At 42.5% G+C, this 18283-nt stretch overlaps 1 protein-coding gene across 3 annotated transcripts in view; it reads right to left on the reverse strand.

The window, feature by feature from the left end:
- Window positions 1-5861: 5861 nt before the first annotated feature.
- ACVR1 (activin A receptor type 1) overlaps window positions 5862-18283 on the reverse strand; it is a 71395-nt gene continuing 58973 nt past the window's right edge. For all 3 annotated transcript variants that reach the window (XM_081007676.1, XM_081007674.1, XM_081007675.1), the window contains exons 8-10: window positions 18008-18205; window positions 8796-8926; window positions 5862-7637 (exon numbers count right to left, since the gene is read on the reverse strand). In XM_081007676.1, the coding sequence (XP_080863802.1) occupies window positions 7503-7637; window positions 8796-8926; window positions 18008-18205 (464 nt within the window). In that variant the 3' untranslated portion in view covers window positions 5862-7502. The remainder of the gene's footprint in view (window positions 7638-8795; window positions 8927-18007; window positions 18206-18283) is intronic.

Genomic DNA, 18283 nt, shown 5'->3' on the forward strand with positions numbered 1-18283 from the left:
CCTCCTCCTTGAGAGGCCTGGAGGGTGGCAACATAAGAACGGGCCTTCTCTGCAGTGGCTCCCTGTCTGTGGAATGCTCTCCCCAGGGAAGTTCGCCTGGCGCCTTCATTATACACCTTTAGGCGCCAGGCAAAAACGTTCCTTTTTAACCAGGTCTTTGGTTGACCTAAAGGGATGCGGGTGGCGCTGTGGTCTAAACCACAGAGCCTAGGACTTGCCGATCAGAAGGTCGGCGATTGAATCCCTGCAACGGGGTGAACTCCCGTTGCTCGGTCCCTGCTCCTGCCAACCTAGCAGTTCGAAAGCATGACAAAGTGCAAGTAGGCGGGAAGGTAAATGGAGTTTCTGTGCGCTGCTCTGGTTCGCCAGAAGCGGTTTAGTCATGGTGGCCACATGACCTGGAAGCTGTACGCCGGCCCCCTCGGCCAATAAAGCGAGATGAGTGCCTCAACCCGAGTCACGACTGGACCTAATGGTCAGGGGTCCCTTTACCTTTACCTTAGTTGACCTTATTTACATTTTGATGTATTTTTAATCTTTGTTGGAAGCCGCCCAGAGTGGCTGGGGAAACCCAGCCAGATGGGTGGGGTACAAATAAATTATTATTATTATTATTTACATCCTATGCCCTTTTAAAATGTGTTTTTTGGTGGTGGCGGGGGGGCTATTGGGTTGTTGTTTTTATTTTTATTATGTATTTTGTGGTTTTATATCTTGATTTTATTCTGAGACCCCTGGTTATAGGGCGGTATATAAACTCAATAAATAATAAGCACTCTTGGCCACAGAAACCACTTGTGACTCCAGTGACAAGTTGGAATCCAGGTATGCTCCCAGCCTCTGAACCTACAGGGGAGAGCACCCCCTCCAGGACACAGGAACCACCCACCCACAGCACTTCTTTCCTATCAGGATTCAGCTTTAGTATATAAAAAGGAACCTCTTCCAAAAGATAAATGTACAACTACAAATAGGTAAATATTCACTCACTAAAGCTATTATACATATTATAATAAATCTTTGAAATTAAGGCAGAATATAAATATTTTAAGGGACACGGGTGGCGCTGTGGGTTAAACCACAGAGCCTAGGACTTGCCGATCAGAAGGTCGGCGGTTCGAATCCCCGTAACAGGATGAGCTCCCATTGCTCGGTCCCTGCTCCTGCCAACCTAGCAGTTCGAAAGCACGTCAAAGTGCAAGTAGATAAATAGGTACCACTCCAGCGGGAAGGTAAACGGAGTTTCCATGCGCTGCTCTGGTTCGCCAGAAGCGGCTTAGTCATGCTGGCCACATGACCTGGAAGCTGTATGCCGGCTCCCTTTGCCAGTAAAGCGAGATGAGCACCACAATCCCAGAGTCGGTCATGACTGGACCTAATGGTCAGGGGCCCCTTTACCTTTACCTTTTTATAAATATTTTAAATACATTGCACCAGACTGAAACAAGGTATCTTTAGAATATTGAGCACTTTTCCACATTGAAAGGAGCCGCTGGGAACTTTTAAAGTAAGTACTTCAAATTCAGCTAAATAAAAATGGCGCCACTGAACATCTAGTCTGAATGATATATACTGGAGAAGGGACAAAGGGACATAGTGGAGAATCTGCTTGGCTTGGAGACTATTCCAGGTTCAATTCCCAAGGGCATCTCCAGGTAAGGGCTGGCAATGTCCCATCTGAAACTCTGCAAAGCCACTGCCAGTCAAAGGAGACAACTCTGAGATAGATGGACCGATGGTCTGATTCTGTATAAGGCAGCCTCCTATGTTCTTATGTAAACAAACAATGGCCATTTCACACCTTCAGCTGAGGAAAAGCCATGGTCCACAGGAAGCTACATACTGTCATGTTCCCTTGTATAATACCTCCAATCCAGCATTGACCACAGTCACACTTTTAGGTGCATGCTGACAATGTCTAAGGTTGTACACTTTTTAAAAAATGCAACGCTCTAGGAATTATTGCAAAATGGAAAATTTGGTCAACAATAAACAAACACTTCATACTACCCCCATTGCATTAAAGAGCTAGGAATCCATGACTACCATCCATTTGAAGCATTCATCTCAATTCCCAGAAGATGCTCCTGCACTGCTGTGCAACTCAAAAGAGGCGTCCTTAAAATGCTGCCTCCTCATTGGCTGCTTGCAATCTTCTCTTTATGAAAACTTCTCTCCAAGATTTACAGCTCTGCCTATCTGCTCCAGCTTGCTTGGGGAATAAACCTTGGACTCTGGAGCCTAGAACGATTATGTTTGACTGGCATCTTGAAAATAATGGTCTATTGATTTCCCCTATGAGACACATTACTTATCAGTGTATTTGTTTTGGAAAGTTTCTGGTGGCCAGCTCATTTTCTGCAAGCGTGCTTTCCCCATGTGTGGTGATTGGGGAAAGGGGTTTTGCAAGTGCCAGTGCACAGAAGAGCCATGAGCAGAATGAACAGAGAAACAAGAAGAGACATAAAGCTTGAACACAAAACAGTGCACATCAGTGGAAAGGCTATATCACCTACTACAGCTAAGAAAAGACAATTGCTGGGAATTTAAGTTGGACCACAGGCACCATATAACCTGGGGCATGACCCTCCAGAAGATCAACTACAACTCTCATCAGCCCTCCAGCCAGCATGGCCAATGTTCAGGAACTATGAACATCTGGAGAACCACATGTTCCTGAAATAAACCTTTATGAGAATGTGATAATACGTTTACCACATATAGTACTTCCATCAGCTTATTTAACATCTAGTGGTTGAGACACACAATGTAATGGCTGCCCCAGTTAATACAAGTGACCCCATTTAACAAGTTTTCTTTTCTTTTTTTAAGGGAGATTAATTATTTTGTCACTTGTGAACAGCACTTTCAGCTGCAGGAACTGAAAGTTGAAAACAATCAATCATCTTTAGAAATAAAAGCAGGCTTGCATAATTAGGAAACAAGGGCAAATATAGGCCCCATCAGCATTATGCTATGCAAAAGACGCGGGTGGCACTGTGGGTTAAACCACAGAGCCTAGGACTTGCCAATCAGAAGGTCGGCGGTTCGAATCCCCATGACCGGGTGAGCGTCCGTTGCTCGGTCCCTGCTCCTGCCAACCTAGCAGTTCAAAAGCACATCAAAGTGCAAGGAGATAAATAGGTACTGCTCCAGCGAGAAGGCAAACGGTGTTTCCATGCGCTGCTCTGGTTCGCCAGAAGCGGCTTACTCATGCTGGCCACATGACCCGGAAGCCGTACACCGGCTCCCTCAGCCAATAAAGCGAGATGAGCGCCACAACCCCAGAGTCGGCCACGACTGGACCTAATGGTCAGGGTTCCCTTTACCTTACAGCATTATGCAGTTAAAGCAGTATTATGCCTCCCCCACCCCGAAGAATCTTGGGAACTGTAGTTTCTTAAGGGTGCTGAAAGTTAAGAGGCACCAATTCCCCTCCCATAGCTACAATTCTCAGTGTGGCTTAACAGTCAATTCCACTTCCCAAGGAATTCCAAAAATTGTAGGTCTGTAAGAGGGATTTCCTGAAAAATTGCAAGGTCACTTTATCACTGTTATATCAATTGATTTAAAGTAACCAAAATTGAACAGTGCTACGACCACACATTACTGATAAAAAATACTGTACAGCAGGAGTTCAAGCCACCAAGTTAACACAGGTTTTTTTAAAAAGCCATACATTTTAACACCAGGTTTAAATGAATGCAACGTTACACTTGTCTTCCCTCTTCCACTTCTGCTCATCAAAATTAGCGTGGCCACCTGCCTATTTTTATTCAAATGTCCAATACTATGGAACCAAGCAATTCAGTATTTGCAGGGAGGGGGGGCTTTAAAACTATCAATGTGTCAAATGCAAGCTACAGAGGTTTCAGAATTAGCTAGCCAAGTTGGTTTGCTTCTTTTTTTTTCTTAAAAAAGCCCCCCAAAAACTCAGTGCTTTAATCTGTAGACATTGAACAATAATATTTTCCCTCCCTTTCACTGGACCTCAAGTTCTACTTTTAAATCTATTTTGCAATATGAGCAATTGCAATATCCATCTAGAGTAACCAATATGAAGAGGGGAAACTGCTCTACTCTGCCAGTCAAAAGGCAATTTCTACCCGACCACTGTCATTTTGCAAGTTTTGAACATTGTATTCTGGCAGACTTTGCTTGTTAACAGCTTATCCATTTGTGATCCCAACACTTTTCCAGTTTATTCCATGTATTCTTGCCATTGACAACATTTTACCTGAATGCACACATTTCTCAACGTATTTTCAGAAGCATTTCATCCTGAAATACACATTTTTAAAGAACACATATTGTTATTGATTTTTTGAGTGGAGAACTTTATTGCAAAATTCAGAGAAGTGTGAAATCCAAAGGATAACCACATTCCAGTATGTACATTAGCCCAGGAAGCGCAGATCAGATCTGTTCACATTGGAATTCAAAGAAACTGAATTTCTCAAGCATCGATTAGAACTTCACTCTCCCAAGGAATTGTACACAGCCTTAGCTGACATGCTTGTTCCTGTGGTGTAGGGTATCAAATAATAATGGTGTAAATGCACTGAATAAAGAAGAATGAGTGCTGAATTTGGTTTTTTAAAGGAAACATTTTTGATAAGGGATAGAAGGAACTGCTAGCCTGGCCCATCAAAGGATCACCAGAATCAGGGTTTAATGCAGAATTTATGTCCACACACATTTTATTATTGCTGGAATCGTAAGAAGGCAATTGAGCCTCCTCTAAACAGATGCAATTTTATCTCCTCCCAACACAGTCCTACTGTGCTTGTACTATTCCTTGACGCTTCCCATGTTTCTACCATGCACTAGCAATCCCGCAAACACTTGACTTGCCACTAACAAGCAGTAGATATTGTACTACTAAGTAAGCAAACTTGAAGCAGTAGTACAGATGTGCCAGAACACCCACAATTCATTTAAAAATGTTTAATATCACTTTCCTTGATGAAGACTTTCATACTGTTAAAAGAGGACCTCATCATTAAGAAGACATTCACAAATTAGGTTATTTCAAATTAACCATACAAATGGTAGAAGAACTAGAAGTTTGCTTTTTAAATATAGATAGGTAGTCTGGCTCACCCACCAACACATGGAAAAGTTCACTCTGATTAACCAGACAGGAGGAGAGAGATTTTTTCTCCTCTCCTCCACCCTCCCCCAGTTTCCTTATCATCATTTATTTATTTTTAGCAGGATGAAACTTTTTGCGGCAAGCCATCATTCTCCAAGCAAATACCAAACTTCATCTCAACATCCTGGAAACCTTATGGACAAACGCATCCAAACACACTCTTCCCAGCATTTCTTCGCAACATGTGAACAGATCATATTATCAATTCAGTTTCCAGCACAGCAAATCATGGCACACCTAACCCCGTCTCAGAAGAGGGGCCATGGTTTGCAGCCAGTGTTAGACATGCTCGGAGTAGACCCGCTGAAACTAAGAGCATGACTGAGTTCCATCAGGTTCAATGGGTCCAACTCTAAGAAGAACTGAGTTGGAAACAACCCCATATCCTCCCGCCCCCTGTATTCAGTGACAGGCGCAGCAGTTTTCCATGGAGAAAAGGCGCACAAATCAAAGCTCTTACAACGCTTCTCCCAAAAGAGCTTTCGTAAAGCAATCTGAAGGAGAACGGGGGAAATGGAAGCCGCAACAGGGCCCTGTCTCGTTTGGAACAATCAGCTCAAAACAAAGTCCATTCAGCTTGTTTCCTAAGCTTGCGGCATCGTGCTGGTTTAACGGTTATTAGGACAGCCACTTACATTCAGCATCCATCGTTTTCACTATGAGGGCTCCACAGGGAGAACAGCTACACAGTTATAAGGCAAGGCACTCAGATCAAAACTCTTTACTCAGGAAACTCAAGATTATTATTTTTTTAAAAAAAACAAAAACACCACGGTCAGAACAGCATGATCTGATTTGTTCATACATCATCACACAATAATTTGTGTCCTTGCGAGGTCATTGCTCCAGCACAGACCCCACCTCCCCAACAACAACTGCCCGGCATCCCAACATCAGCATCACCTTTATGAAGCATCTCTCTGGTGTTTTTCAGTGGTGTTCTGTCCTACACCACCAGTTTGTTGACACTGCTTCTGACTTGCAGAAACAGCAAAGGCAGGGAGAAGATAATCAGTGGATATACGCTGGTGATGCAAAACTTTGCGGCGTTTACCTCGAACCACAAGAGGCACTAACAGAACGAGGGGACATTTTCTTTCCATTTGACTTGAAAATATTCTATGTCATTTATACAAATAACTGCTAAATACAAAAAAAGGAAGTAAAATTTAAAAAATAGCTTTCTCCCCGCCCCGGTAGAGTTCATATGCACATTACGTATATAGCTTAGAAGAAGAAAAATGCACTTTCCCATAATACGATCCATGGCCTACCATTCTGCCATTTTCTTCTGCTGCTCCCCTTTCTCTAGGATCAATAAGGTACTAGATGTGGCATCATTTGGATAATGGCTTTATATTTAAGAGAGAGAGATATATCTATATAATATTTATATATAAATGTTCCGCGTATTTTGAACTGAAAAATATATGTTACAGACCACACGCATATAAAATGTGAAACACTTTAAAAAAGGCGATTAAAGTGTATAACTGATAATACGGGGGGGGGGGCAGGGAGAAATGGTATAACCATTTCAGGTTATACCGTGTTAAACCTCCCCCCCCAAAAAAAAATACGTCTGTAAGAAATAGATGAAAGAAGCCACATAAAAATAAGCTTTTAACTATTCGCACTTTCCTCAGTATTTTAAAACTGTTAAGTGCACTAATAATAAATAAAAGTTCGCAGTTTCCATATAAACAATAATTCCTAGCGTCCAGCATTATTGTAAACGGTACACATATGTAAAATGCAGCTTTAAAATAATAATAAAAAGAGTCAGTTACAAGTTCAATTTCCCAAATTGGATTTCCCATTATTATTATTTTTTTTTAAAAAAAAACATATCAATGAGTACAGGGCCAATCATATTTTTGGCAAGTCATGTCTTTCAAATTAAACTGTAACAGTGCAAGTAAGGAATGCAAGGAATCCCTAGTGCAATAAAGAGAAGCGCAGGCAATATTGCTGATTCGAATTGACCACTTCCACTTGGGAGCGAGACAAGGAGACACTTTCCTTTTTCTTTCTTTTCATGAAATAATAAAAAAAAAGCCATGGTTTTAATGCCCCAGTTTTGTCTTAGGACTTCTCTTCTTTCCTTCCTTCCTTCCATAGGCCACCATAGATTCAGCATTAAGTCTTTACAGATTGGCCATTTGTAAAATACCACGGACAGTCACCGATTAAGGCTCACATGGGTCTATTTCCTTTTCAATGGCTGGTTAGGTAAACAACTCTGCCTCTGTTTGAAGCCACTTGTGGCCGGATCCTAGAGTTCATCAAGCCATTCTTCCATGCTGGACACAAGCCATGATGTCCTGTCAGCATCAGGTGTTGGTTATCAACAGTCAGCTTTGAGCTTATCTAAGGAATTGTCGATTTTGGTCAAAGTCTTTTTAATACGCAGTGCTGTTAATCTGGCTGATGGATTGTGGTACCAGCATTCTTTCATCAACTTGGCAAGGGAAGTTAACGTCTGAAAAGGAAAGGTAGATGGGTGTTCAGATCAGATCAAGTTTTGAAACACTGTCCATGCAAATCTCAGTAGATTTCAAGAATCTATATAAGATCATTTCAGACACCACACCAAGCTGTAGTCCAAAGGTGGGGAACAACCAGTCCTGGGTCATTCTTGGCCTGCCAAGGGGTCCAAATGAACATGCAAAGCAGTTTTCTGCAAACCATACCCACCAACCAGGTGACGTCACTGATGATGTCAGCTGATGGGCTAGAGGGCATGATTAATCTTGCATAGCTGAAAATGCCTGTTCCCAGCAGGAAATAGGCTCTTACAGGCAAGGCAGCAAGACTCAACCCCAGGGCATAGGCAAACTCCGGCCCTCCAGATGTTTGGGACTACAATTCCCATCATCCCTGACCACTGGTCCTGTTAGCTAGGGATGATGGGAATTGTAGTCCCAAGCATCTGGAGGACCGGAGTTTGCTTATGCCTGCTCAACCCCCTACTCATGACAAATAGGGGTTAAATTCTGCTCAGGTGTGTGCAGTCAAAGAAAGGGGTGAAAGAAAGGGGAATCTTTGCTCCTTCATTCCCCTGCCACTGCTGTAGCAGGGAAGGGGAGAGGGGAGGCAAAGCTTTGAGCAGTAGGTGAGACAGCCCACCTGTCATTCTTGTGTCATACTGACATTGTCCGAGTGGCATATGAGCACTCCCACACACCTGTCAAACATCACCTACAAGGCCAAAAAGGTTCCCCCCATCCCTTCTATAGCCATTGAAGCTTAACAATGATTTGGCATCACTGTTACGTAGAGTTAGCCCCCACCCCACCCTGAGAAAAATAATAGCTGTTCTCAGGGCAAGGATTAATTTCTGTGACCATGCACCCCTTGTCCCTTAAGCCTTGTCCCTTAAGAGTATACCCATTCTTAAGGACACATACATTGCCTTTTAGGAATACACAAATGTTCTTCAACCTTGAGTCCTTAGATGTTACTGGACTACAACTGCCATCATGCCTGACCTCTGGCTAAGCTGGCAGGAGATGATGGGAGTTGTAGCCCAATCACATATGGATCCCCAAGGTTTAGGAACACAATAGCAGACGTCGTTTTGTTTTTTAAAAGATGATCTATAAGAAATATGGCAGGAGGTGATGGGCTGGGCACTTACAGGATCTGAAAACCATCTGTTGGGAATGTTTGGCCTCTGCTGATCCACACAGACCACTTTTCTCATGTCTTCAAAGCTGGGGTCATTAGGCACTACGTCATAAAATGGAGGTTTGTAGTCTTCGACAATACCTACGGCCAAAACACAACATAGATCCTGTAGTTGCATCGATACGTTTCAGAATCTTCATTAGCAAGACAAAGTTCAGTGCATTATTACATAGCGTGGAACCTTAGCCAAAGCTAAGTCCTTGTGACATCTCACCGATATTATGAAATGAATTTCTAATAGCACAATACAATCAAGACATTAATCAGCCAGTTCTCCCTGTGGGTTAGAATGCAGTTCCTTACTCTGCAAAGAAAAACATATGTACAGAAGGCAAATACTGTCACAAACAAGGCTGAAGCATCTTGGTAAATAATCTAGAGACAGAGGGGAGGTTGGGGGGGGGGGAGAAAGAACAGAAGAACTCAAGATTCCAGTACAGTACACATATGCTCCTAAATCCACACTAGACAACACAGGGCCTGTGGAGAATCAGAATGGGATGGGGCAGTCATTTAGAAAACAATAGAATGAACCCCAATTCTATGCCAGGCATCAGGCGTCCCTAAAAACCTGTTTAAAACCATCTTCCAAGTATCAAGATGAGTTTCATTGGTATGCTGGCAGCAAATACGAGATTTATTTTGCACTGTGTGATTTAACCATAAAATTAAACCAGGGTATCTTGGATATTACTTGGGAAACAGAAATAAAATGTCTACCTACAGTATTCCATTTTAAAGGCACCTTAGCCATTTTGAACCTCCTATGAGTAAGTCATTACTATTAAGGAAAGGGGAAAAAACTTGGCAAGAATAATCCAGGAAGGAATTCAGAAATGTTCAGAAATGGCCCTTTGAGTGATATTTTGCTCCATCTACATTTAAGAAAACAGGCTAGACATGCAGACAGACAGACAGACAGACTTTAAAAAAAAATACTACTTTGTTTATTTGCTTCCTGGGATCCTTTGAAAGAAAGGACAGGATTGAGATTTACTATAGGGGGAAAAATCAGGAAGAAATTTAAAGACTATTTACAGAAATATTGTAAAATTAAGGAATCTTAGAAGGATGTTGGATAGAAACTAAGAGGTTTTTAGCTGTAATGCTTTAAGAGATATGAAAAATGGTTTACAATTGGGTAAAAGTTTAATGGTAAGGATTTGCTGAACTAACAAACTGAACTGGAATACAAAAAAGGGAGGTATGAGGAGGTCCGGGGAAATAAGTGTAGGGAAGATAGGTTTGGAAAATCAATGTCTTTTTAACTGTTTTATTTTGTATGTTTCTTTTTTATTCTTTACTTTTTTGTTATATTTTAAAAAACTTTACTCTTTTTTCTGTATTCTGTATTTTTTGTATTTTTTGAAACTTTAATAAATATCATTTTTTTTTAAAAAAAAAAAAGAAAAATCAGTAACAACAGAGAAGAAATTAGCACATCGGATCATTTATGTCACTGCCTTTCAAAGCTTAATGACTCATTATATACTCTATATTGACCACTATTTGTTAACACAGTTCAGCAATGATAACAATTTGTGCACGTGTTAGGATTTCTTTTGTCTGTTTATAACTTGAACCTGAAAGTTTTTGCCACTGAAAGAACATTCATTCGTATCTGGGGAATTTCCCAATAAAACCTGGACATCTGGCAAATCTAGACTCATAAGGTACTACCTGAGAATCAGAAAAAGTAGTAGAAGGAATGCTGATAAATATGATGATTTATATGCTGCCCGTCTGACTGAGTTGCACCAGCCAATCTGCGCAACTCCCAACAGAATATTAAAAACACAATAAAACATCAAATATTAAAAACATCAAACATTTAAAACTTCCCTGAACAGGTTAATGATGTTCTTGCCCACCAAGACAACAAAATGACCTTCATCACACCCATAACATCAGATGCTGCTGTAAATACACTTGACACTAATGCATAGAAATTTTCTTTTATGGTTAACCAAGTCTGCATTAATTCCTTCTAAATGCCTCCTCCTTCGCCAGCCTTTTGTATCTATTGCCTTACTGAAGAGTCCTTTGGGGACAATGGCTCATCTATCATTTTTGACAAGTCCACAGGATAGGATAGGCAATACATGTAAATAAAATACCCAAGAGTAGGGACCTGGCAAGAGCTGGTGGTGACCCCTGGTGTCCCCACCGGCAACTCCACCCAGCATTGCAGTGCACATACAACATGAGTCACGTTTCTGCCAGGTCAGTGAGGCCACATGTATCTATGCCAACACTCATATTCAGCTGCCAGCTGCACTAAGGCACAAGATTCATGGCATTTCTCTTTCCTTTTCACCAACTTCCCTTGGCCCTTAAGTTCACCTATGTATGCCTAATCCTCGGCCAAGGGAAGCTCTCTTCCTGGTTGTGACTTGTTGTTGTTAATAATAATAATAATAATAATAATAATAATAATAATAATATCCCACCAATCTATCTGGGTTGCAACACTTCTGATAGAAAATTATAGAAATCTAGAAGGTACTCTCTTTAAAGCCTAGAGGTGATGTTCAGAAATTATTTCTGCTTTTAATTTAGCTCATACAAATCCTTACGTATTTATTTTAACTTCGATTGGCCACACATTAATCCCATTCTTGTGCATTCATGCTGGCATCTAAACTAATCCGCTTCTAGCTGTCCTTCCTTTCTCCTGATCAGAAAGACCTCCTAGCAGTGGTATTTTACCAGAGGGAGAAGAGGTACCCCTTTGTAAAGATGAGAAAGTATCTCTGATTTTGCTAGTACGAGTGCTGACGACTGCTGGACAGATCACCGATTAATACGTTCCACAATGACTATCAAGATTATACCTCAATGCAGGCTTCAAGGAAGGAAACCAAGGCACAAAATGAACACTCAAACCCTTCAAGATCCTATTAAGTGGGATTGCTTCCAAATGACTCTTAAGGACCATCTATCTGCTTTCGGAGTTCCCTGACAACATTGAGGAACAGTGGACCAAGCTAAGAACATCCATTATTGCAGCCTGTGAACAAACTATTGGATACCAAACCAAGAAACACCAGGACTGGTTTGATGAGAATGACAGCATTATTGACAAGAAAAGGAAGGCCTTTCAGATCTGGCAAAGATATAGAAACTATGCCACTAAGAATAAAACTTATGCCAGCGCTAAGGCTGAGGTTCAAAGAAGAACCAGAGAACTAAAGAACACTTGGAGGATAAAAAAAAGCTCAAGTAATCCAGCATTTAGCCGACACTCATGATGTTGTTTCTTTAAAGCCACAATGACCATCTATGGGACAATAAATCATGGCATATGCCTCCTATGCTCAACAGATGGTACCACACTTCTAAGTGATAAAGAAGCTATTGCACTGCGCTGGAAAGAACATTACCATCATCTCCTTAACCACAACTCCCCTGTAGCTGCTGAGGTCCCCTCACAAATTCCACAAAAACAAATTGGAGATGAGCTTGCAGTTTCTCCAAATCTGGGAGAGTTGTGTACAGCTATTAACCAAATGAGAAACAACAAAGCCAGCGGATCTGATGGGATACCTCAAAGTGGGCAAAACTGAACTTACACAACAATTTCACAAGGTCACCAAAAGAAATGGGAGAGAGGAGATCCCAGCAGACTTTGTTGTTGTTGTTGTTTAGTCATTTAGTCGTGTCCGACTCTTTGTGACCCCATGGACAGAGCACACCAGGCACTCCTGTCTTCCACTGCCTCCCGCAGTTTGGTCAGACTCATGTTTGTAGCTTCGAGAACACTGTCCAACCATCTCGTCCTCTGTCATCCCCTTCTCCTTGTGCCCTCCATCTTTCCCAACATCAGGGTCTTTTCCAGGGAGTCTTCTCTTCTCATGAGGTGGCCAAAGTACTGGAGCCTCAGCTTCATGATCTGTCCTTCTAGTGAGCACTCAGGGCTAATTTCCTTAAGAATGGATGCGTTTGATCTTCTTGCACAGCAGACTTTAGAGATGCCAAAATAATCACTCTCTCTATAGCCTTCAACACTGTAAATCATAATGACCTGTGGACTGTCCTTCTGAAAATCGGCTGCCCAGATAAAGTTGTGAACATCATTCGGCTCCTCCATGATAACATGGCAGCAACAATCGTAGATAACAACGGCTCTCAAAGTGGACCAGTCGCAGTGGGATCAGGCATTAAACAGGGTTGTGTTATTGCCCCAACTCTATTTATCATTTTTATCATTTTCATCATCATGATCCTACACTTTGTTGAAGGGAAACTCCCCACGGGAATAGAAATCATATATCGAACAGATGGAAAGCTCTTTAATCTGAGTAGGCTGAAAGCAAAGAGTAAGGTTACCATAACTTCCGTCATAGAGCTTCAGTATGCTGATGGCAACGCAGTGTGTGCACACTCAGACAATGATCTCCAAGCCATCCTAAATATCTACGCAGAAGCCAAGGAAAAGCTTGGCCTTTCGCTCAACATCCAAAAAACCAAAGTGCTGTACCAACAAGCACAAAACAACCCCTCTGCAGCACCACAAATCCATCTCAATGGTGTAATGTTGGAAAGTGTCAATCACTTCTCCTACCTGGGCAGTTATCTTTCCACAAGGACCAACATTGATGCCAAAAGCCAGTATTGCCTGAGCTCAACAAGTGCAGCTTTCTCCCGAATGAAGTGCAGTGTGTTTGAGGACTGGGACATTCATAGGGAAACCAAAATGCTTGTTTACAAAGCTATTGTACTATCCACCTTACTATATGCTTGTGAAACATGGACCACTTATAAACGCCATCTCCAACTCCTTGAAATATTCCATCTCTGAAAATTTTTATATATCACTTGGGAAGACAGGCGAACTAATGCCAGTGTACTGGAAGAAGCAAAGTTCACCAGTGTAGAATCAATTATTCTTCAACATCAACTTCGTTGGACTGATCACATTGTTCAGGTGCCTACTCTATTCTGAACTTAAAAATGGAAAGCGTAATGCTGGTGGTCAACAAAAGAGGTTTAAAGACTCTCTTAAGGCATTTTTTTTAAAATGTAGTATAAAAGGTAAAGGGACCCCTGACCATTAGGTCCAGTCATGACCGACTCTGGGATTGCGGCACTCATCTCACTTTATTGGCCGAGGGAGCTGGCGTACAGCTTCCAGGTCATGTGGCCAGCTTCTGGCGAACCAGAGCAGCACACGGAGACACCGTTTACCTTCCCGCCAGAGCGGTACCTATTTATCTACTTGCACTTTGACGTGCTTTCGAACTGCTAGGTTGGCAGGAGCAGGGACCAGACAATGGGAGCTCAGCCCGTTGCGGGAATTCGAACGCCGACCTTCTGATCGGCAAGTCCAAGGCGCTGTGGTTTAACCCACAGCACCACCCACGTCCCAAATATTGTATAAACACTGGCAACTGGGAAACGCTGGCCTGCGAGCACTCCAGTTGGAGGATAGCCTTTACCAAAGGTGTCATGGGCTTTGAAGATGCTCAAAACCTATGTCCCCACTGTGGAGGGACGTGTTGATCCAGAACTGGCCTCCACAGTCACTTACGGACTCAATGTGAAGACTGTGTTCATGGAAGACAATCTTACTCAGTTATGAGTGATCACTAAAGAAGAAGGAAGTGGCTTGGCAAGCAAATAAGGCCCATCAGAGATGTGTTCACTATCCCCGCTAACAGAGACTTGCATTTATACAACTGAATATTCCTATGCATATTTTAAACTTTCTTCTTGACTGTATTACAGTAGAAGAAGAAGCTGTTTGGCTTTTACTCCAATGTGTTTTTTTGGTGTTTGTTTTTAAAAAATACAATTAACAGTGCCAACGTTTTAAGGCTCCTATGGGGCTGCTTCTGGCACCAGACCTACTGAAGAAAGTCACCATAACCTCTGATCTACACTGTCATAACACTGTCATAATGAACCCTGCCATAGTTTCCTTCTATTCAACCAGAATAAAATGGATTATTTTTAAAGAGAAATGTCTTTGGACTAATGAAATATAATCCATAAAACCAGTAATAAACAGAGAACTTAAGGCTCAACAATTCTAACCTATGTTGCAGGAGATGAGAGGAAATGCACCCTCATCTCATCCTCAATTCTAGTCCTGGCATGCTTAGACAGCGAGGAGGAACAAGAGCAGCTGACCCCTGGACTGAAAAAAGGCAGCAGCAGTCTGAGTGCCTCCTCTGAAGTTTCCAAAATCATGGTGGAAATTCTGGTTTGGTTTTGCTTTTAGTAGATCATTGTCTGTCACTTCCTTCCTGTCTGCACCTCCAAGATGCCACAAATTGTTTCAGGGGCTCTTGATTCATTTGGATCCAAGGCACACCCTAACTCAGGCATAGGCAAACTCAGCCCTCCAGATGTTTTGGGACTACAACTCCCATCATACCTAGCTAACAGGACCAGCGGTCAGGGATGATGGGAGTTGTAGTCCCAAAACATCTGGAGGGCTGAGTTTGCCTATGCCTGCCCTAACTTCACCATATTTCTGAGAAATCACTCGGAAACTTGAGAGTTCTCTATAGCTAAACAATAGGTGATGGGAGTGTTTCTTTGATTTTGTTAGGCACAAAAGAAGATTGGTCATTTAACGGTTCTAGGAGGACCCATACCAGTGTTAAATTCCCCCTTCTTCATTTCACACAACAGGTTCTGGCAGCAACTTCCAGGTGAATTTTGTCCTAGGTTCCACTCAATCCCTACTCACTCACCTTTTCATGGGGGAAAAAATGAACCTTTTAAAGCCAAGGTGCTATTATGGAACATGCAAAATGATGACTGGCTATACATGACTACCATCAACCTTATGGCTACTTTTCTGGAAGCAAAGTATGGTTGTCTGTGTATGCTCTGAAGGTCACCACCTTTCTGAAGATATGTAAGTCAGGTCAGCGCCTGGATAGGAGACCACTTGGGAAACAAATGTATGTTCCATAACAGAAGAAAGGTGGGATATAAATGTAAGAATAAGCAATGGCCATCCAAGGTTGACAGGTACTGTGTCAGCCACATATTCTCCATGTGTTCCTCCCAGCTGATCCAGACTTGCTGCACTGAGGCTTCCATTACCTCTTGAATGTCATGAGCTGCCCTGTATACCTTTGTTCTCCTTTCTCCATAAAAGCAGGGAAAGTGTTAGGTGAAAACAGGTACCACCTTCAATGACAAATGGGGCTGCCTTGAGTTGGGGACCCTGCTGTTTTTGAATGGCAGAGGAAAATCCGCGTGGAAAACTACTGGTGCGCTTGCACAGACACAGGACGGAACGTGAAACCAAGCAACTGAATGCGAAACAAACTGTACTGATTCCTGCATGTCTTGTAATATTTCCAAAGAAATGGGGAGAAACTGACCTATCACACACTTAAAAAACAGTGACTCTTGTTAGGAGAGAGAACGATCCCGTTTTCAGCTCCACAATACTTGGCTGCTACTTTAAAATAGGGGGAGGAAACTCACTCCTGCGGGCCAAATCCAGCCCTCCTAGCCTCTCTGATCAGCCCTCAAAACTCAACCCAAGCCATTCCCTTTCCCAAGGTCACTCTACCCACAAGATTTGCTCGGTGCTGTCCTTGAGTGCTTTTGTCCCTGGCAAGAACTGTGATCATGGCTCTTTCTTGCCTTGATAGAGGATGGAGAGGTGCAAGTGAGTGCAAGTGTAGAGAGGCCTCTGACTTTTCTGTAGCTGGAATGTGCCCGGCAGTACAAAGGAAGAGTCACAGCCATTGCCTCTGGCATGTGGCTCCCATACAACCCTCCAAGGGTTCCAGGAGCTAAGAAAGGTGATCACTGAAAGCTTATTACAGTGGTTCCTCGGGTTAAGTACTTAATTCATTCCGGAGGTCCATTCTTAACCTGAAACTGTTCTTAACCTGAAGCACCACTTTAGCTAATGGGGCCTCCTGCTGCTGCTGCCGCGCTGCCGGAGCACGATTTCTGTTCTCATCCTGAAGCAAAGTTCTTAACCCGAAGCACTATTTCTGGGTTAGCAGAGTCTGTAACCTGAAGCGTATGTAACCTGAAGTGTATGTAACCCGAGGTACCACTGCACACATATCCGCAAAACAAAAAGTCTGCCAATAAGCATGTAAGAATGATCCACGTACTACTTTTGAACTTTCCAATAGGGTGCTGCTCCAATTGGTCTTATAAATGTATTCTCACTTCTACAGATGCCTTAGGATTCAGTACACTGTTCCTTTAAACAGCTTTACTTCAAAGAACTCCTATACCATATAGATAATTGAGATTGTACATACACATTGTTTAAAATGCCACCGACCCAGTACTAGTGCTGGTGCTACCAAAAAAAAGAAAAGAAAAAAAGCTGATGCTACCAAAAAGAAAAGAAAAGAGGAGTCTTCTCCATGGCAAATCCATCTCCATTATTCGGCTGTCAGGCCATGCCTCAGTAGGAGGGCAAAGCAATCCTCCTTAAGCCATGTTGCTGTAAGGATGGATTCTCCCTGCCACAGGCATGGGATTCCATGAAACCCCAAGGGGATTTCCTTGCCTTACTTAGAACTTTAGCAGTGAAATATTAATTATCAAGGAAAGTGTTTACTGACTGTGGCTGGTGAGAGATATAGTCCAAAACATCTGGAGGAGTACCAGCTTTTCCCTTTACAGAACTTGCTGGCCCCCTCCTGATCATTTAAGGTACACCTCAATGTGGTCCCATGTTTAAGTTTCAGCTATATAAACTGAATGAATGAATGCTTAAACAGAGATATTGTAAAGGCAAGTGGGGTAATCTGAACAGCTTTGACCCACTGTCATAAGCTGAGAAATCTGTTGTGATCTATGAGTTTCTTTATACCACCTCACCTTTCTTTTTTAATGCAGTTGGCGGCGAACATAATAAAGAACATTGGAATTTGACTTGGAATTCATAACGTACCTACTTTCACACACACACACACACACACACACACACACACACCCAATTTGAAATAGTATATGGGGCGGGAGGGGGGGGGGGCAAGAGGCATGTCAAGAAAAGTGGCAGCCGAAATCCTGCAAAGTAGGTAGGAGTTCAGTGCAATTTAAGGCGCAAATACCAGGAGAGAAAACTTGAAACCACTTACTACTAAGGAAGATACAAGAGAAGCTTTTCACCTTTAGTGGCCAGTGGATTAATGTAACTAATTCTAGAAAGGAACAGATACTCACCATTGCTGACCATACGCCTGGCTACTTCCCAAAGGACCAGTCCAAATGCCCAGATATCAACCCGTTTGTAAGAGTCAAAGCAGTCCACTTGGATGGTTTCATCTAAGACTTCTGGTGCCATGTAGCGCTTGGTACCCACACGGGGATTGTTTCCTACATCCAACTGATTGGTGCTTTGAGAGTGCATGACTGCGAGGCCTGTAATTGCAAACAGAAGAGCTGTGAAGTCAGTGTTGGTCTTTCAGCTCGAGGGGAGCCCACCTGTTACCACTGCCA

This window comes from Podarcis pityusensis (assembly GCF_964106645.2).
Source record: "Podarcis pityusensis genome assembly, chromosome: 1".
In the NCBI taxonomy this organism is placed as follows: Eukaryota; Metazoa; Chordata; class Lepidosauria; order Squamata; family Lacertidae; genus Podarcis; species Podarcis pityusensis.